Source organism: Tachyglossus aculeatus, chromosome X1, assembly GCF_015852505.1.
Source record: "Tachyglossus aculeatus isolate mTacAcu1 chromosome X1, mTacAcu1.pri, whole genome shotgun sequence".
NCBI classification, from domain to species: domain Eukaryota; kingdom Metazoa; phylum Chordata; class Mammalia; order Monotremata; family Tachyglossidae; genus Tachyglossus; species Tachyglossus aculeatus.
In genome coordinates, this window is record NC_052101.1 from 124,430,792 (window position 1) to 124,451,766 (window position 20,975).

At 50.4% G+C, this 20,975-nt stretch overlaps 1 protein-coding gene across 2 annotated transcripts in view; it reads right to left on the bottom strand.

Annotated features, from left to right (window-relative positions):
* Positions 1 to 542: 542 nt before the first annotated feature.
* The window catches only part of MARCHF2 (membrane associated ring-CH-type finger 2), a 22,650-nt gene continuing 2,217 nt past the window's right edge, over positions 543 to 20,975 (bottom strand). For both annotated transcript variants that reach the window (XM_038772713.1, XM_038772714.1), the window contains exons 2-6: positions 11,824 to 11,875; positions 7,897 to 8,125; positions 4,720 to 4,915; positions 3,565 to 3,774; positions 543 to 1,295 (exon numbers count right to left, since the gene is read on the bottom strand). In XM_038772713.1, coding sequence (XP_038628641.1) covers positions 1,137 to 1,295; positions 3,565 to 3,774; positions 4,720 to 4,915; positions 7,897 to 8,072 — 741 coding nt within the window. In that variant the 5' untranslated portion in view covers positions 8,073 to 8,125; positions 11,824 to 11,875 and the 3' untranslated portion in view covers positions 543 to 1,136. The remainder of the gene's footprint in view (positions 1,296 to 3,564; positions 3,775 to 4,719; positions 4,916 to 7,896; positions 8,126 to 11,823; positions 11,876 to 20,975) is intronic.

Genomic DNA, 20,975 nt, shown 5'->3' on the forward strand with positions numbered 1-20,975 from the left:
TCACCTAGGCCAAGCTAATGCCCTGGCCCCCTTTTAACTCCGAGTCCTCGAGACATCTCATACAGAAAGCAATGGTGTCTTCTGGCACCCAGCAAGGTAGAACGGAGGTGAAGCTAGTGGCCAGTGATCCTGCCTCAAAGGCCAAGGAACAGCTTCAGGTGACAGAAACCTCTTTCCCTCGGGGAGTTCTGCATCCTGTGACCTGGGGTGCGGTGGAGAATTCCTCCCCGGCTCCCCTTTCCTCAGAGAATCCAGCAACCTCAGCATCTGCAGTCAGGGTGGGGGTTTTTTCTCCCAGGTGAAGCCCTAGGGGCCGAGTCTTTGGAAGGTCAATTCTCAAGGTCTCTCTCTTTCTCTCTCTCAGGCCAGCCTCCCCTAGAAGCAGACCCAAAGGAGTCCTCTTCCACACTTCCTCAGCAAAGTCAGAGTCACCTGATCCAGTCTTCCAAAGGTTTCCTCTCCCGACAGCAACCAACCAAGGACTCTGCCTAGCTCCTGGGATGGCCCGGGGAGCATGTAAAAACTTACTCAACAACTTTCCATTCAATAAGCACTCATTTTATTCCTTCAGGGTTTGTTTTTAAAACACAACGTAACTTTTATAAAGTATATGACACCATGAAAGGAAGTCAACTGGAATGGAGAAAGCCTACTAGGATTTTTATCAAAATCCATTTAGTGCAAGGGAGGAGGGAACATTTAGCAACACCAACCATGAATTTTCCTTCTGAGAGAATTCTGAAAAAGGCATTGAATTAACCTCAGAACGAGATCAGTCTGCCAGCTTCGGTACTGAAGCCTAGAACCAAGTCTTGTCGACCCAACGTACGGAAACGGTGTGCGAGGAAATTAAAAAAGAGACTATACTCCACTTAGTGTATCTCGATTTAAGAAAGTGTCCCAGGTATACAGAAAGTGACTGGTTTTCTTCCTCTGGAGCCCCGAGCCCCCTCAACTGTGAACCCCGTCAATACTTGCTGCGTTTCCGGCCTCCCTGACTTTGTTCCGAAGCAGCCAGATGCCAGGAGGCCGCTGTGGGTGGCTGGCTGATTGTCGGGAAGCAGCTTGGCTTTGGCTCGCAGCAGCAGCAGCGGCGGCATGGACACTCGCGGGGGTGGGGAACGACTCGGGGCCTCTCACACTGTGGTTTCCTCCGCGTTCTTCTTCAGGAGCGTGGCTGACAGGGAGGAATGCTGGGTTGTTTCTGAGCTTCTGGAGTCCGGGATCATCAAGCGGACTTTCTGATTGGTCCTTCTCCACTCGGAATACAGCTGGCAATGGTAGCGGAATGAAACCTGAGGAATAATAACCACCAGAGGCTGGGTCACTAAGGCACTGGGCTTTTTAACGGGGATTTTTAACGGGGGACCCAACTTGGGAGGGGACTGAACGAGATTGAGGAGAAGGAAAGATTCCCTCCTCTCTTCTTCCCACTTCATCAAAAAAAACACCCCCCAAAATAATTCGTAACAAATGCCAATCGACACAAAAACAACCCTCAGGCACTTTTTACACTTGCCCGTGATGAGGTAAGCTGTTTTTGGCCTAGGCAGGGTAAAGAATGCTGATTTCATTCCTATTTGGGGCCCCTCCAGCAGAAGGCTATGCTGGGAAATTCACGTTATTTTTGCAGAGCTGTGCTAATGAATACCCCAGTCACAGTGCCCTCTGTTCCCTGTAAGAGAAGCCTGGGCGCCCAGGCTGCTTCAACCTAATGTTCCCCCTTCTCCTCTGGCTGGCTCCAATAGCTACTGGGCTGTCAATCAAAAGTTGCTGACTGGCTCCCAGTCGGAGAGCCTTTACTGCAGGACTTTACTGGCTCAGCTCTCTCTGGCCAGGGAACACGTCTACCAACTCTTGTCGTATTATCAATTCAATCGTATTTATTGAGCGCTTACTGTGTGCAGAGCACTGTGCTAAGCGCTTGGGAAGTACAAGTTGGCAACGTATAGAGACGGTCCCTACCCAACAGTGGCTCACAGTCTAGAATCTCACAGTCTATGTTATCCTCTCCCGAGTGCTTAGTACAGCACTCTGCACCCAGAGTGGAGAGATGCCAGGTTTCACCCTGGAGAGGAAGAGGACCAGAATATATGCGAGGTTTTACTAATCAGGCAAAAACCCCTCACTCTCGGCTTCAAGGCTCTCCATCACCTCGCCCCCTCCTACCTCACCTCCCTTCTTTCCTTCTACAGCCCAGCCCGCACCCCCCGCTACTCTGCCGCTAACCTCCTCACTGTGCCTCATTCTTGCCTGTCCAGCCATCGACCCCCGGCCAACATCCTCCCCCTGGCCTGGAATGCCCTCCCTCCCCACATCCATGTCTACCTGTATATATGTATACCTGTATATATGTATATATGTTTGTACATATTTGTTACTCTATTTATTTATTTATTTATTTATTTTACTTGTACATATCCCTTTTATACTGTGAGCCCACTGTTGGGTAGGGACTGTCTCTATGTGTTGCCAATTTGTATTTCCCAAGCGCTTAGTACAGTGCTCTGCACATAGTAAGCGCTCAATAAATACGATTGATGATGATGATGATGCACCCAGCATGCACTCAATAAATAACTTTGATGGAATAAAAAGAAGCCCAGGCCCTCATTTCTAGTGTGTGTGGGGGGGGTGTTTTACATGACTTCTGTATAAACCCACCTGGCTAAGGAGAGACAAACAGGCTCTGGGTCTGAACTCCAAGACAACCCATCTGCTGTGTTCAGCCAAAGCAGAGTCTAACCTCAGCACTGCCTCTGAACTTACTGAGTGACCCCAGAGAAGCCCCTTTCCCTCTCAGGGCTGGAACCCAGAAACCGGAGAGGAACCGGAGGTAGGGGATTGGAATCGACGACCCCTGAGGATCTCCCCAGCCCTTCCCTTCTGCTCATCCCCTCAAGTGCGGTAGGGTCACCAACTGGAAAGTGTGAGCTAGCTTTGCGATATAGATGTGGGGTCTCCTTTTGGGTTGGACCTGGGGAATTCTGCATGTACTTCCATCTTCATGCCCTCCCACGATCCTCAAGCGTCTTCCTTTGACCGACTGCACACTCACTGGAGTGGTGCGGGGGTGGGGGCGTGGAGGGGGGAGTGGTCCTCTCTCCATCCCACAGAGCCCAAACTGTTGTTTTTTTACTGATTGCCCCAGGTGAAAGTCCTGCCTAACGGAGAGCAGGGGCCTGGAGAAGGAGCCAGAAGGACCTGGCTCTAACACTTGTCTGCTGTGTGACTTTGGGAAAGTCACTTCACTTCTCTGTGCCTCAGTTGCCCCATCTATAAAATGGGGATTGAGACTGTGAACTCCATGCGGGACAGGAACTGTGTCCAACCTGGTTAGCTTGTATCGACCCCAGCACTTAGTACAGTGCCTGGCACACAGTAAGCGCTTAACAAATATCATTAAATGCACCCCCCCCCCCCCACCCCGGACAAACCCAAGAGATCAATACAGCTAAAGAGGCCTAGCGAGGTAGTGGGGGGGAGGAGGAAGGGGGAAGAAGGAAGGTGAGTGGACGGGGTGGGGAGAGGACTGCCCTAGGCCAGCTGGCTTTGTTAACTCACCAGGGTCCAAAGGATGTAGATTGTAAAAAGTGCTATAGTGAGGGCTATCAGTCCCACCGCCTCCAGTCTGCTGTTAAACTGCAAGTGGTCCTGGGCCCCGCGGAGACACAGCCAGCCCGAGATGGCAGCCAGTGGCGTGATGAACAGGAAACACACCATGTCACAGAAAAGGGTCCTCTTCTCATTCCGGGGCCCGGGATCCTTCAGCCACTAACCCAGAAGGAAAGAGGCAATGAGCCACCTAGAACAAGAAGGGCTTCCCCACAACACCCTCTCCTCACATCCTGGGAAGTGGCAGGTTTGGGATGAGGCTGGACGTTTTTTTTGTTGGGTTTTTTGGCCAGTCATTAGCTAAAGGAGAGCAAACAGCAAAGAAAAGCAGGCAGGTCAAGGGGTGGGACTCCCAAGGCTCCCAAGATGCCGGGAATAATTCATTCATCTGAAAAATTAGAAATGACAAAAGGCTTGGTGTGGATCCCGCTCCCCATGCCTCCCTCAGCCATCCAGCCGCTTCTTCCACCAAACTTGTCCTGCTCACCTACCCACTGTGCTTAATGAAAAAACTCCTGGGCTCCAGCAACTCCTCTTCCTAGCCAACGGGGCCCTAAGGGGTAACGGCTGGTCGGTTCCCGCTCTTAGGACACAGGGGGTCCTTTGAGTCAGTGCTTCGGAGCCAAGATAAGGTTTGAGAGTGGCCCAGGGAACAAAGAGGGATTGGTGGAGGGCAAGGAGGGCCAATGTCACCCGTCAGGTGCTCTGGGGAAGCAGCCCTCGGAGCTTCCCCGAGAAGCTTCGGCAGCCGAGGAAGTAGCAGCCCCGCTGCTTCGGGGTGGAAGAGGCCCACGGCCCATCACCCCAGTCAGTGCTGGGCATGGATTTGCTTCCAGCTGCAGCACTAAGCACCCGAGAGAGCAGCGCTCCCTCTGCTCCTCGGTGGCCAGGGGCCACTGAGAGCCAGCCAGGCACTCCTGCTGAGAATCCCTCAGCCTGAACGGCAAGGAGCCGGAGCCAGTGGGATGTGCTCCCGGGAGGGCCCCACGGCTCTGGCCACAGCTCCCTGCCGGGCCTAGCACCCTTCTCCTGGTCATCTGCCTCGTTTGGAAGGGCCAGGATAATGCTGCCAGTGAGCCAGACCTCGGGCTCCGGGTACAGTACCTCTCTCAGGGGCCGGGGCCGCCTCTCCACCACAAACTCTGTGTGGCACAGCTCGCAGTAGCTGGTGTTGGAGGAAGAAAGCCACTTCTCCAGGCAGCTCTTGTGCACGGTGCCAAGCGTGCCCGTGCAGTCACACGGAGAGAGCAGCACCTCCCCATTCCCGCCTTCGTGGCAGATTCGGCAGATTGGGCCATCGCTGGGGAGAGAGACCCAGCGTCAGATCAGGTCAGAACGGAAAACATCCCTTCCCCGGGCCGAACGTCCCCCACGTAAAGCTCGGAAACTGGCTCGCCAATCAGAGCCACCCTGAACTCAGGCATCGCCTTTGGCTGCTGTTACCTGGGGGTGGCTTTGCTCGGGCAGAGGGCTGGGCCGGGCGGTCGTGGGAGCGGATTAACCGGTACCCGGACAGCCGGGCATCTGGCAACCCCGGTCCTCGGGTGGCTTGCCCCGCTCGCCCCGGGCGTCAGCTGGCACCCAGGCCAGACGACTCCACCACTCGGCTGTGGTGGGTTTCAGAAGATGCCCTCGTTCTAGCTGGCCTACGCTGCTGCTATTTTTTCCTCCAGAGACCTGATGGCCAGAAACTTTTTTTTCCACGGGGGATGTGAACAGAATGAGAGTTTTCTTTAACACTGGTGTCTTTGCTTTCCCTGTAGGAGTTTCTCTGAGTCACTTGGGAGTTTAAGGTGAGGGCAGACATGACCCCTCTGTTCCAAAGTTCTGACCCGGCACGCCCGAGTTGCAGACTTCTTAGGTCAGGCTCACGGTGGCCTTTTCACCGCCACGGGGCCTCCGGCTTCCAGCGTCCCATTTTCAGCCACCGAGTCCCATCGGAATCTTTCCAACGACAGACCAAAGTTGGGGAAATCCAGGCCGCGGCCCTCTTTTGCAGAGATCCCCAGACAAATAGCCAGCGATCGATCACTGCTTGTTCGCTCATTGCTGGCTGATTAGAGTTGGGGCCCTTTGTTTATTTATTTTTTCTAAGAATTTATTGGGGTTTATGACAATAGCAAAAGCAGAGGAAGTCTGGGGGAAGGAGAAGGGGAAAAGTGGGATTTCTGGGTAAGTATCAAGATAAATGTTAAAATCCCACTCCCCTTATAGCCTGGAGCTGCTGGTGTGAAGAGAGGCTCTCTAGATCTTACCCCTGGGCCAGAAACAGGACCCAGGCATTTCCACTCTCACTAGTAAGTAGTTGGTGACTTCAGCCCGTGCCCCCTGCCCGATTAATCCAATATTCCATTGGAAAAAAACCAGAAAAACGCCCATGATAATTTCTGTACAGCCCAGGAGTTTTCTGTAAAAATCAGATTAAATAAAAAACCAAGGGCCCCAGTTACAGCAAGCAGACACTCACAGGGGCCACTACTTTGAAGCCCACTGAACAAGGGATCTCACCTGCCGTTACTGGACACCGGCCTGGTCTTGGCTAAAGTGATTTTCAAAGCCATCACTTGGGGCCCTTCAGAGTGGAAGGGATTTAATGCTAACGAATGAGTCTGGGATTTATTTATTTACCACAATGGGAGGAGAGACAAGATTCCTTTCTCTTTGGGACTGTGCATGTCCCAACAAGGATGTCAAAGCCCCTCAGTTCTATGGTGTGGCGAGCACCACTGAAAAGAGAGCAGGGAAAGAAAGAGCTGGGTTTTACGATGCTCCGAAATGATGACAACCTCTGAATGTCAAGATTAACCGAGCACCTGGGAACCACTCATGGGCCAAAGTAGTTGTGGATGGTGGTCCAGAACTGCTGGTCTGGAGGGAACCCACCAACATGCACTGAAAATCTAGAAGAGAGAAATAATGAAGATGTGGATCTCTCCCAGTGAGGAGGAGGAGGAAAAGGAGGAGAAGATTCCACCAGAACAGAATGCTCTTGACCAAACTGTACCCGTATTCAGTGAAATCCGGGGCAACTTTCCACCTCAGAACAGCCAGCCACTGACATGCCTTAAATGACCAGAGAACTGCCGAAGAATGATGATGGCCCCAGGGAAAGCGTCCCAACCGACAAATGGCCAGGTCAATGTTTTCAAGACCTTGGCTCCTTGCATCGTGTCAGGAATTGATTATGCTGAAGGTTGTTCCTGCCTAATTAATTTGAACTACCTGAAATGACTTTCTGGGACTTACCGGTCATAACCTTGTGGAATTCAACCGGAGACCAGAAGGGAGGAAAACAGGGGTGGGAGGAGGAGGAGATGAGTAGGTTGGGAGGACTCAAGAAGAGCGCGGGGCTGGCACCTCCCTCACTGAGAACCGAGTAAGAGGAATAGTGCTTAGGCTTCAGGGTGAATGACCGAGATTACGCATCGGGGAACACCGTCCTGACATCGAGGGCTACTAAACCCTCAATTGTGTTTCTGAAGAGGAGGCTGTGGACTATTCTCTCTGGACCTCTTTACAAGAGGACAGTCCCATCTTGGCGAGGATGGGATAGGGACAGTCCTGCCTGGAGGCAAGGGGGGAGGATGAGATGACCTTTGAGGTCTAACACCTGTAAGGTGAGAGGGGCTTAGTGTGAGCAGAAACCCACTTCAAGAAATAAATCAGCTCCTCATACTGGGAGAGCGGTGAAATCATCATTTTCAACTGGGAGTATGAACCGACTGGGCTTCTGATTTCTACCCCTTAGCCCCCAGCAGTCTCCAGCTTGGAAGCAGGAAGCACAGAGCATGGGGAGTAACGGGTCTGTGCTTCGCCCCTTTCCACTCTCCCAATCCATTTTTCTGACACTCCTGAAGTGTCATCATTGTGGCTGTGGGACCTGGGAGGCTGGAAATCCGGAAACACATTCACCTTGGGGGATTAATGTAAAAAAGCCTCCTGAAAATCAGAGCCGCCCTAGATCCCCTCATCGATTCAAGATAAGCCCACTTATTTTTCAGAAAGGCCACTCACAGGCAGGCACGCAGGTAAAAAGAGGGATTTATCCCCATCGCATTTCTCCTCCCCCTCACCTCTACCCACCTCCTGACTCCTGACCCACCGCGATGGGAGGCTGAGCCAGAGCAACGGTGGGCCATCTCCGCAGGCTGCCACCTGCCCACTGAAGAAGACAGACCCATCGCGCCCACCTCTCCACACCGTCTCTGCCGCCCTGGGATTCCCCGCTCTTCCCCCTACAGCCTGGCCCACCCCTTTCCGGCGGGGACGGACAAACCTCACCTCTGCGGACCCAGGGCTTTGATCACGGTGGACAGCAGCCGCCCATCCTTCGTGGTAACTTGGGTCACGTACTGCGGCCGCCCGAGATCCGAGTCCTCCACGGTCTTGGAGAAGGCGGCATTCCGGGTGCATTCACACAGTGAGCCAGGGAGGTGGCAACAGTCGCCCGTCGTCATGGCCACAGGGAACACTCAAGCCGGCCCGGTCACAACCTCATGATCAGAGGTGCCTAGGAGCAAAAAGGAGAGAGCTGGAACCCCTCGTCAGCAGCAGGCGCGGTCACCTCCCACTACAGCTCAACTGCCCGCACTACAGCTCCGCTTGGCCAGAGGTTTTACTCTCTTTCCCACCGCCAAAACGTGGAGCCATGAGGTTGGTGTGGGTCCCTTACAGTTCCAAGAGACGCAGGTCCCGGAGAAGGCTAGTTACCCGAACCTCGCCCTACCTGACCGACTGGTTGCCCGCATGAAGCCTCGTCCCAGTGTCCGCCACCAAAAGAACAGATGACCAACCCCAATTATGTCCATTATTCAAACTTTTGACGAGCTGACTGGACCTGGCCCTTATTAGTTCAGACGGTCCCGCCTTTGGCTCTTGTAAAATTCCAGCATTTCTTCTGTTTCGGTGTCTTCCGAATCTGCCCCTTCCCTTCTGGGGCTCCACTTCCCAAATCCCAGCCTTGGGCCCAGATGGGCTCTCACAGCCCCCTCTCCCCGCCACTGCTTGATCTCCCCACCTCCCCCACAGCCTTTCTCCGCCTCAGGCAGTCCCGAATGAAGCAAGAATCATCTCTCAAGCCTGTCACTTTAACCGCATCGCATCGCTGTACTCCTCAAATCCCGCTGACTCCTCGCTCCCCACTGCTACGCTTTAAACCTCCTATATATGGGCCTCAACACCCCGCCTGACTCATCCTCAGCTCCTCTCTTATTCTCTCTAAGCGTCCTGTCCCATCCTCCCTACAACTGTCATTCCTGAGGGGAGGGGAGAGAGGAATCACCACGGAGTTCTGAATGCTGCCAAATAAAGCTAAACTCCCTGGATGAGCAGCTAATGCCAACAGCCATCTGGCTGGGATTGCTGATCCCACTGTCCCTGCCTAGGCCTTGATCCCCTGGAAAGTGACTAGTCCCTCTGATGGATAGTTGAGTAATCCTCCTCATTACTCCGCAGAGCCACGACTTTAATCTTGCTCCTGGAATATCAGTCCCTGGCACAGAAGAACCAATGAAAATTTTAGCCTGCCAAGGCACAAGGATGAATTTCAATCTTCACCCAGCGGGGACTGTCATGATGGTGGGGTGGGGACCGATGTCTCCCTAGCCCAGGGATAAAGGACGCGAGCCTAGTGAACCCTTAGGAGGGACCAGCCTTATTGTGTTGCCTGGTCTGGTGTCAGCCCCGGGTGGGTGAGCCACTGCAGGAAAGGACGAGACCGTGAAAGATTTAAAGCCGGACTTCTGGGTAACTCCTGGAAGACCGAAAAGGAAAGACAAGGAAAGAACAACAGACGGGCCTCGGCGAGGCCAGTACTGGGTCAGGCCAATCCACCGAGCCCGGTTCTGTCTCTGGCAGTGACGCCAAAGGACGTTTGGAGAGTTTGGGGAACGCCTGCCCAATAAAGGGCTCCAGGACCTGCTGGGAGCTCTTCCCTGTGGTTTAGTCTGGCTCAGAGTGACCTGTCCATTGTTTAAAAGTTTATTTGATGTCCTCCCAAGGAGGTAAACCTATTATCAGTACGTAAATCCTAACTAACCTGGCAGCCAAGATCTTAGATTTTGCTGCAGCTTGAAAAACAAAACAGGAACAGTTGCTTCAGTGGCCAAACCCCCTTTCCTAATTGCAAGAACAAGGTAGGAATGCGACTGTCCCAGCTGTAGCTGGCTGACAGATGAACCTGAACTCTGCCCCTCTCTGTCCTTTGCGTTAGAGAATATCTTAGTCCTTGTGGGCTCTGCAGACTGTGAACTTGAATCAGAAGTTGGATGGGGACCAGAGTGTCCTGTGCATGTATCAGGAATTTCAAAGCAATCAACATCTGTTCTCCTAAAGGAAAGGGAGAGGGGGAGAGAGCCAGCCCCAAAGAACTTTGGGCCAAAGCGGCAAGAGAACCAGGGAAAGACTCGGCCAGCGGGGAGCATCTGCCAGGCTCCTAGAAGGGCTGGGTTCCCTTCAGCCGGGGCTGTGGCTGGCTTCTCCTTCCCTGAGGTCACGTTTCTCTGGCCGCTGCTTCTGCTGTCCCCACTGCCTGGGAAACAACGGGAGCCCCCAAACTCTGAGGGCAACCAGCAGCATGGCCTAGTGGATGGAGCACGAGCCTCGGAGTAAGAAGAACCCAGGTTCCAATCCCGACTCCGCTACTTGTCTGCTGTGTGACCTTGGGATATAAAATGGAGATTAAGACTGTGAGCCCATGGGAGCCAGGGACTGTGTCCAACCTGATTAGCTTGTATCTACCGCAGTGCTTAGAACAGTGCTTGGCACATAGTAAGCACTTAACAAATACCATTATCATTATTAACAACAACCATCTGCAAAAAGGAAGGGAAGGCTTTTGGTGGATGTTGTCCTGGTGCCCTAGGTCACCATGAGCAAGTCTTGGCAGGTAGCCTCCCAAACATGCTACACAGCAGACAAGCTGGGCAAGATGGCAATGAGGTTAGCCTGGGACCTTCTGGGGATGATGGAGCTACATCCACAAATGCCCTGATGGGCCTTCGTTTCCATGACGTGGGCCAGCTGATGGCAAGCGGGAAGGGTGCATTGGGAAGCTTCCTGAAGACACAGCTTGGACCCGAACGCTAGTCAATGTCACCTGCCAGGGCCTGATTAGGGACAGAGAATAGGATCTTTCACCGAAGCTGAGGCAGCGTGGGCTAGCCGAAAGAGCACAGGACTGGGAGTCAGGAGACCTGGATTCCAGTCTCAGCTCTGCCACTGGCCTGCTGGGTGATCTTAGGCAAGTCACTTGACTTCTCTGAGCCTCAGCTTCTTCATCTATAAAACGGAGCTGAGATTCCCTTCCATTCAGATTGGGTCTGATTTGATTGTTTTGTATCTACCCCAGAGCTTACCACAGTGCTCAGTACACAGAGAGCACTCATGGTAAGCACTTGATAAATGTCATCATCATCATCACCATCACTATTCTAGCAGTGCCGAAGCAGACAGCTTTGGGAATGAGCTGAGGAGGTGACCTGGGGTGGGGGCGTGAAACTGTATATATGTATATATATACGGACATATATACATATATATACATATACATATATATGTATATATGTTTGTACATATTTATTACTCTATTTATTTTACTTGTACATATCTATTCTATTTATTTTATTTTGTTAGTATGTTTGGTTTTGTTCTCTGTCTCCCCCTTTTAGACTGTGAGCCCACTGTTGGGTAGGGACTGCCTCTATATGTTGCCAATTTGTACTTCCCAAGCGCTTAGTACAGTGCTCTGCACATAGTAAGCGCTCAATAAATACAATTGATGATGATGATGGTTCAGCCCCCTCCTCCCCCAATCCTGATTCCCTTTAATGGGAGAAGGAAGAAGTGGTGTCAGGTTATGGAACAGAGGAGATATTCTCAGGAGAAAAGAATGAAGAATGACCATTATTTGGGTTGGGATGAGGATAAAAGAACAGTGGCCTGGATACTGTGGAGGCTCTTAGGTCTGCAAGCTCCTTTAGGGAAGGGACGATGTCTCTACTTTTATTTTCCTCTCTCAAGGGCCAGCCCATTGCAACGTTCTGGACACAACAGTCACACACCAGGTGCCCAGTACAGCGCTCTGTACACAGTTTAAGCACCCACTGAAGAGTTCGGCATGCCTCAGGCAATCTAAAAATACTAACGAAGATGAGGAGGAGGATGGAGACAAAAAGGCACAGGCAGCAAAGTATGACAGAAGTTACTTACATTCCAAGATGAAAGGGCTCCCACCAAACCCAGTCAGATGTCAATACGGGACCTTGACAGAAAGAATTGAAGAAAAGCTGGGTTAAGATATCCAAGTCGTCACATTTTGACCCAATTTTTTTTTTTAGATGTTTTTGCTGGAGCACTTATTCCCCCCAGAGGATTTGCAGCTCTGTGATCTGCCGCAGGGCAATTCTACCAACTCATCATCGTACAACCCAAATTGGGCACGAAAGTACACTTTGCCTTTCAAACTAATTCAAAACATATACGGGCAGCTTTTTAAAGTGGGCCTTTAGGCCTGCAATCTGAGGCACACTAGGGGACAGACTCCGGGCCAGAGCTCTCTAATGCTTTTGAATAACTGCAGGATCATCCCCTTGAGTTAAATCAATCAGTCAATCAATGGTATTTACTGAGTGCTCACTGTGTGTAGAGCACTATACTCACCTCTGTTTGTTTTTCAGGGTATTTGTTAAGTGCTTACTATGTGCCAGGCACTGTACTAAGTGCTGGAGTAGATACAAGCTAATGAGGTTGGACACAGTCCCTGTCCCACATACGGCTCCGAGTCTTAATACCCATTTTCCAGATGAGGTAACTGAGGCCCAGAGAAGTGAAGTGGCATGTCCAAGGTCACGCAGCAGACAATTGGCAGATCGGGGACTAGAACCCAGGTCTTTCTGACACCCAGGCCCATGCTCTACTAGGCCCATGCTGCTTGTCTATCAACTCTCTGCTTCTACAGAGTTGGTAGACATGTTTCCTGCCCACAAGGAGCTTACAGTCTACAGCTGAACCAAGCAAACTGGGTGTTCAGCACACCCACTGGGACCTCTGCTCTTTCCTGAGGACCTCGTCAAGAGCGCTCAGGTCTCCGAGGGGTGCAACCTGGACTTCTGCAGCATTATACCTAAATTCATCTTGAAATTCAAGTGAAGCAGAAGGTATCAGCCTATTCACTTAATAAAGCGGTTGTCAAACATTCTCTCCTCTAGTGTTTACACTGTCTCAATGTAAACAATTACTCCACACTGAGTTTCCAACCTTGCTCACCCATTCAGCCCAAAAGGCTATTTAGGCCGCCTCTCTGGGTAACAAAGAGAGCTGGGTAGTCGAGGTTAGATCAGCCTGAGGGCCCCAACCTTCCTGAGCCTGGGGCTGGGGAGGGCCAGGCCAAATAAAAGCCTGGTCAGGTTTGGGTCAAGCTCAGAGGCCACTCTGTGCCACAGCCTAGAGGCTGTTGGGAAGAAATCTGGTTCCTGCAAGGTTAATTAAATCTAAAGTATTTTCTCTCTCAGACAAATTAACCACCAAGAGGTTAATTTTACATGTAAAAACAGATAGCAAATCAAAAGATGCCTGTGAGTTCTTGGAACAACCAAGAGATGGAAAAATTCTACAGATCTAAATGTTCAGGATGGAGGGAGGTGAAGTCCTGCACAAGGCCAGAATGCCACTTGCTGAGCCAGACATTTAATTTCATGAGAGTAGCCCAGCTCTAAAGTCTGGCATGCCTCTGACTCCCTCCAGCATCAAAATGCTGCCAACTGTCAGCTGTGTGACTTTGGGCAAGTCACTTAACTTCTCTGGGCCTCAGCTCCCTCCTCTGTAAAATGGGGATTAAGACTGTGAGCCCACGTGGGACAACCTGCTCACCTTGTAAACCTCCTCAACGCTCAGAACAGTGCTTTGCACATAGCAAGTGCTTAATAAATGCCGTTTAAAAAAAATGAGGGCTTTGGGGTCCTCACTGCTGCCACTTCTGTTCCTGCCACACTCTCGGACCCAATATCAATCAATCATATTTATTGAGCACTTATGTGCAAAGCACTGTACTAAGCATTTGGGAGAGTACTATAGGACAGACTTGGTAGACACGTTCCCCGCCCACAATGACTTACAGTCTAGAGGGGAAGATGACATTAAAATAAATTATGGATATGGACATAAGTATGGTGGGGTTGAGGGCGGGGTGAATAAAGGGTGCATATCTTTGTGCAAGGGTGACAGAAGGGAGTGGGAGTAGAAAATGAGGGCTTAGTTGGAGAAGGCCTCTTGGAGGAGATGTGCTTTTAATAAGGCTTTGAAGGTGGGGCGAGTGAATGTCTGTCAGATTTGGAGAGGGAGGGCAATCCAGGTCAGAGGTAGGACGTAGTCGAGGGATCGGCAGCGAGATACTCGAGATCGAGGTACAGCGAGTATGTTGGCATTAGAGGAGCAAAGTGTGTGGGCCGGGCTCTAATAGGGAATCGGGGAGTAAGGAAGAAGTGGGCAAGGTGACTGAGTCTTTTAAAAGGCTATGGTAAGGAGTTTCTGTTTGATGCAGAGGTGGATGGGCAACCACTGGAAGTTCTTGAGGAGTGAGCAGACATGGCCTGAATGATTTTGTAGAAAAATGACCCAGGAGGCAGAGTGAAGTAGGGACTGGAGAGGGGAGAGACAGGCGGCGGGGAGGCCAGCAAGGAGGCTGATGCAGTAGTCGAGGTGGGATAAGATAAGTGCTTGTATCAACACGGTAATGGTTTGGATGGAGAGAAAAGGGCAGATTTTAGCGATGTTGTGAAGATTAAACCGACAGGATTTGGTGACAGATTGAATATCTGCCCAGCAGCTCTGTGTTGGATCTGCTCCCAAGCAGGTGAAGAACTCAGATCAGGAATATCATTTTAGTCAGTTGGGGGGTTGGGGGGTGTCTCGGTTAAAGCCGAACAAAGTTCCTCCTTTTGCCGCCATCGCTGAGAGAGAGAGAGAGAGAGAGAGAGAGAGGGAGAGAGAGAGAGAGAGAGAGAGTGTGTGTGTGTGTGTGTGTGTGTGTGTGAGAGAGAGAGAGAGAGAGAGAGAGAGAGAAACACAATAACATCCTGTTACTCATCTGGCTCAGTTTAGCTTTCCTTCTCAAAGATCTTTCAGTGCTGGAATTTGAATTCAAGAGGGTAGAAATCCAGGGCTGGGGGACCTTTTTTTTTTCTTTTTTTATGGGAATTCTTAAGCACTTACTAATGTGCCAGGCACTGACCTAAGCCCTGGGGTAGATACAAGCTAATCAGGCTGGATACAGTCCCTTATCCCTCATGGGGCTCACAGTCTAAGTTGGAAGGAAGAGGTTTGAATCCCCATTTTACAGATGACGTAACTGAGGCACAGAGAAACACAGTGACTTGCCCAAGGTCACGTGGCAGACAAGGGGCAGAGCCGTGATTGGAACCCAGGTCCCGTGACTCCCAGGCCCGAATTCTTTCCGCTAGGCCCCGCTGCTTCCCTATTAGAGGTTCCGCTTCTGGGCAAAAGCTGCCTCTCAAAATTTCCAGCTTCGATGACTAACAGGAAAAAGTCCTTGGCTTGGAGGTGAAGGTGGGAGACCTGCCATCTCAACACAGTTTCTACGGACTTGGGGGATGAGGGGAGGAGGGCGGAAAAGTGTTTTTTTGCCAACTGCCTTCTCTGCCAGACGTTACACAGGTAGAAGGGGTCTCTCCCCAAAAGGGAACAGCCCCAGTTCAGCAGGAGACGGCCGGACTCTCCTAAACCTTTCCAAATAGAGATGCTTCAGTGAAGATTGGCAGCAGGAATGGGACGGAGGTCAGTGCTCTGGAGCCAATGCCACGTCCACACAAGCCCCGCACTGCTTTGGAGTCAGAATCTGCAACGGATTTAGGATTGTTTCGGCAGCGGCAGCAGCCGCCGCCGCGGCCAGCGGATCCGGTTGACAGACAGCACTTGTGCAGCCCCGTGGGGTGTCCGCTGCCATGGCAGCTCAGCCCTCCAACCCCCCTGTTGCCCTTTGTGGATTCTCCAATCCGTCTGGGCTGATCAGGTGGGGGCGAGGCAGGTGGACAGCTCCTCCTCCCAGGGTTTCGGGGTGAGAGGAACCACTCTCACCCAGCCCCACGCAGACACCAAAAGCAGCGCTGGTGGAGGAGGATAGAGAAGATGCAGCACGAGGTGCGGCACTTCTTCCTTCTCCCCAGTCTCTCCTCTCTTTCTCCTCCTCCCCACCAAGCCCCCACCAGATATATGCTTTCCCTCCCGGGCCGGTGCACCATTTTCATTTCAGACCAGACTGCACCTCACCCAACTAGAGAGCAGAACGCTTATGGGCACTTTTGGGACTCTGAAATAAGCAAACTTTCTATATAACCGTATGAGCCCCTTAGCACAGTAACCGTAACTGAGCAGTGAGTCTCTAAAAAAACAAGAAGAGGGAACCCAGCCGGGATCCATCAGCACAAGGCAGAAGCTGTCCTGATAATGTAGCATGGCTACAACAACGGTCAGGGCAATAGAATTACCATCAGCAAGGGGTTTTGTGGGAGGAACCTCAAGGGGTATAAAAGGGTTTTTGGGGGGGGGGGGTGGAGACACCCACCACACCTGGAGGCTGCCTGCTTTGCTTATGGGGTTGCGGGGGGGTGGTAAGATTCTGCAGTGTTTCTGCCATGGGAAAGATGGATAATATGGTATCACTCGAGTGTTCGGCAGCCCTGACTCCATATCTGTTGCCTTTAAGAGATGCTAAGGTGGCTCACGATAGGTTTTCCAGGCAAAAGTGAGTCATAAGATGGGTTCTGAAGGAGGCGGGGAGGAGATGGGAAGGCTCGAAGCTCCTTCTTACAATTTGACTAGTTTAAGGGTGCCATCAAATGGCAGAAGGTGTCGATTGCTGACGGGAGAGAGAGGGATGACAGAGGTGGCTCAGGGCAGGAGAGGCAGGAGAGCCAGTCCGATCCCAGGCCAGCTCTACCAAGTACTTGCGGCTCCCAAGGGACAGCTCTCTCCCCCCACCCTTCTGCCTCTCCTCACACTGATGTGGATTAGTCACAAACTCCTGATACTTGCACAAGGGTTGTTGATAACCAAGCAATATCCTTGCTGCTTTGTTTCTCAAGGAAGTAGAGGCATTTCTCAGTAGAGACTCAGTGACCCCTACACAAAGGGATAAGTACTCAGCCTCCCTCGCTAGAAATCCTCCCATTCAAGCCTTGACCTCAACCCAGACCCGCAAACCCCCGTGCCCGGAAACACACTGAAGTTTGAACGGACATTCTTCAAACACAGTTAAGTTGTACGTTGGGAGCGGCAGTGTTCTTTTTTTTCCCCAAAACAAAAAACCACTTGCCATCTATGACTGCAAAATCCTCCAAGCAATACCAGAACCCCTTCCCACCCTCTGACACCACCCACTCCAGTACTAATCGGCCCCGCATTAATACCAAAACCTTTCTCCAAACCCTTCCACCCAGACTCCCCACCCAGAAATAAAGAAACCTTACAGGCTATGAGGGGGAAGAATGCCTTTCTCAGCATGCCCAAGACTAAGGCTGCAGAAACACCTGGCATTATACAAGCCACGCACAAAATGGATGTTTTGTCAGATCAACCATCTGATTTTCCTCTTACAGTCTGCAAATGTTTACCAAATTACAACCTGCAAATGAAAACACCATAGCTGCATGAAGTAAGGAGGAAGCCAGCTATACGTGGCTCTCCTTCCAGATTTTGGCCAGTCTTTGAGGGAACTTTCCAGGCTGACTAGGGTTTTCCTCACTTGTCACCTTGCCTGAAGACAATCACAGTGCTCTGCCTATCAGTGAAGCATAACTTGTACCCCCTCTTTGCCCTAGCCTTCTCACGGTAACAAGTCGGAGCCCAGGTAAGCACCTTAAGCAGCTGGGCACCTATCCTTTTAAGAAAGAAAGAACAGCTGAATCAACTGGCTCAAGGACTAAAAGGATCCAGCTGGCTAGCTCCCAGCTCTCTGAGGGGGGAGTAAGGCTGCTGACCTGGGAGAATTTGAGTTGTAGAAGATGAAAGCCTGTACTCTCCAGGAAAGGGACTCAGAGGTGAGATAGTAAGGAAGGGAGTATGTGCCAGGGTGTTAAACTAAAAAAAATCCAAGCCTGTTTAGAGAGTTCTGAGTATCCGGACTGCTTAGAGCCCTAGGATATCTGGAGCACATCACACTAGGAGTGCGGGGACTTGGCCGCTGGACCAGCCAGGGAAAAACCCAGCTTTTCCTCCTAGGGAATTTCAGTTAGACTCCAAGCAGACATAAGGCTACCCCTACGCAGGGGAGAGTCCTAGTTCTGACATCTTGGTCCTGGAAGCAGGCCGGAGGCCTGATCTGAGAGGAATGCAGGCCACCCTGTCTGGGCCTGACATGGCCTGAATCTTAATACTTGGCTGTTGTCTGGTTCAAGGCTTAGGCTTATAGGTCACACTCAGACCCATGTAGGACTATTAGGAAATGTGACTAAGCCACTCCTGACAATAACAAGGTGGCCCAAGCACTTCTGATCTTTGCCTGGGCGGGTAAACAGAAGTGGGCCAGTAAAAACACCCAGGTTTTGTAATAGTTGGGGGGGGCGGTTGTAATTTCTGTTAAGCATCAGCAAGTGTTATATAAAAATCATCACTACAATGGGTCAATTTATTCCTATTGATGAAGCGCATGTTTGCATATAACTATCTTCTGAGGAGTAGGGGGGTTTTGGTGTAGTGGATAGAGCAGAGGCTTGGGAGTCCAGATCACGGGTTCTGATCCTGACTCTGCCACTTGTCTGCTGTGTGACCTTGGGTAAGTCACTTAACTTCTCTGTGCCTCAGTTACCTCATCTGTAAAATGGGGACTGAGACTGTGAGCCCCCTATGGGACAAGGGACTGTGACTAACCTGATTTGCTTGTATCCACCCCAGCGCTTAGTCCAGTGCCTGGCACACAGCACTTAACAAATACCATTATTATTATTAAAGTGTGTTGGTGAAAATCTGGTTTGCTGACACTTCTATAGGTCAGACTTCTTTTAAGGAAAAACCTTTTGCAAGGACAGCATCTAACTTTTGCAGTTGCTTTGGCTAACCCTTGTTTTAATGCTAGATGAAAGAAGTTTGTGGATTACCTAAAGGTATTTTCTTTTAGCGAGGGGGAAGGACAGGTCAGGAAGTCGTGTCTTGGGGCTTTTTTTTTTTATGCACTACCTCACCTAGGACACAATCATTATCCCAAAAAATAAACCTACCACAACCTTTTGTTACCGGCCCCATAGTTTGTTGGTCCCTTGCTCTAATGAGGGCTTGAGAAGCCTTCTACCTGCCCTTCTGGCAGCCAGCACTTTCATGGACAGTCTTCCTTCAGGCCCTCTCCCTGGCTGCCTCCACTCACGCTCACCCCAAAATTGTCTGAAACTTTAAGATGCTACTCAGATTACACCCCTCTTGTGAGTAGCCCTGACAGGGGCCTCCCACTTGGAGGAAATCAGTTCAGTAGATGTACATGACAACCTTCTATTCATTCATTCAATCGTATTTATTGAGCATTTACTGTGTGCAGAGCACTGTACTAAGCGCTTGGGAAGTACAAGTTGGCAACAGAAGTTTGCTTCTAGACTGTAAGCTCGTTGTGGGCAGGGAATGTCCCTATTTACTGTCGTGTTGTATTTTCCCAAGTGTTTAGTACAGTGCACAGTAAGTGCTCAAGAAACACAATTGAATGAATGAACCTTCTATCTAGATGTGTCAGGGAAGGGATACAGGAGAGTGCGGTGAGACTCTAGAATCCTAGCTCGTCTTCTAGACGGCAAGCTCACTGTGGGCAGGGAATGTGTCTTTTATTATGTTGTACTCTCCCAAGCCCTTAATACAGTGCCCTGCACACATTAAATGCTGCTCAATAAATACAACTGATTAGAATCAGCAGTCATTTAAAAATAATCAGGATAAGTCAGGTGAGTAGCAGTAACCCCCGATCTAAAGTTGCTGAATTTATTAGCCTGATGCTACAGGCTAGTCGGTAGGTATGAGGAAGCAGCGTGGCTTAGTGGTAAGAGCCTGGGCTTTGGAGTCAGAGGACATGGGTCCTAATCCCAGCTCTGCCACTTGTCTGCTGTATGACCTTGGGCAAGTGACTTCACTTCTCTGGAACTCAGGTACCTCATCTGTAAAATGGGGATTAAGAGTGCGGGCCCCATGTGGGACAAGCTGCTTACCTTGTATCTACCCCCGCATTTAGAACAGTGCCTCGCACACAGTAAGTGCTTAACAAATACCATCATTACTTTGCTGCTGGTAGCAGGTAATTTTCACACCCCAGGTCCCAGACTCCAACAGGCAATAAGCAACAAGAAAACCCCAAACACATTACCCGCATTATCATCACGCAATAGTCGCTACTTCAAGTATACGCAGGATGGATAAAGGACATTGGAGTGTATTAGCGCCTAATCTGAGAGAGCCACCCTAGGGCTGCCTGTCTCAATCAATGGTATTTGAGTGCTCTGCACACAGAATACACTTCACTTGGAGCACTTGGGAGAATACAATTCAACAGAGTTGGTAGGCACATTCCCTGCTCACAAGAAGCTTCCAGCCTAGAAGAGGAGCTCACTCCTCCCAACTCTTGTCATACTTGAGCAGGGACCTCAAATTTACCCTCCCATCACAGCCGGGGCCTTGGAGAGCGATAAGGCAGTTTAGGGATAGAGCTTTTGGGAGGCATTAAATCCAGGTGCCTGAAAAAGTTGCTTTTCCTCTCTAGGCCTCAGTTCTTTTGGCCTCCAAAATGGGCAATATCTGGTCCTCATCTACACTATAGAGATGTTATGAGTAAGAAACAAAAGCATGTTGAACTGCACTGACGAAAGGTGACGTAACTCCAATGCCAAATAGAACGGCTGTATTTCAAGAATACAAATAAACCATTTAAAAATGAATAGGTAGCTGGACGCTTATTCATCCAAGGGTTCAACAAGAGGGCTGGGTTTTGAAATGTAAAGAAAATAAACAGGATGACTAAGTCACCGTGAATTAGTCCAGCATAGCACAAATTTTATGGATGCAGGTTTAAAAAAAAAAAAAACTGCACAGAATACCGTAACTGTCTTTCTGTGGATCGACTATCAAACAAAGATACATTGTCTGGCAGGTGTGGATTGGACTCAGTTTAGGTCTAATCTCTGTTCCTTTATTCACCAGATCCCCAATGCCTTGCATTCATCATCAAAAAAATATTAAATATCTAAGTGTTCATGGCACTCTCCTAGAGCTATACAAGTTAACAAAGACATTGTCCAAAAGGAGCTATGGTCTGGGAGAAAAGACCATATAAATAGTGGATACCTGAAGAGGCAGAGTCATTTGGATCAAATACAATTCTA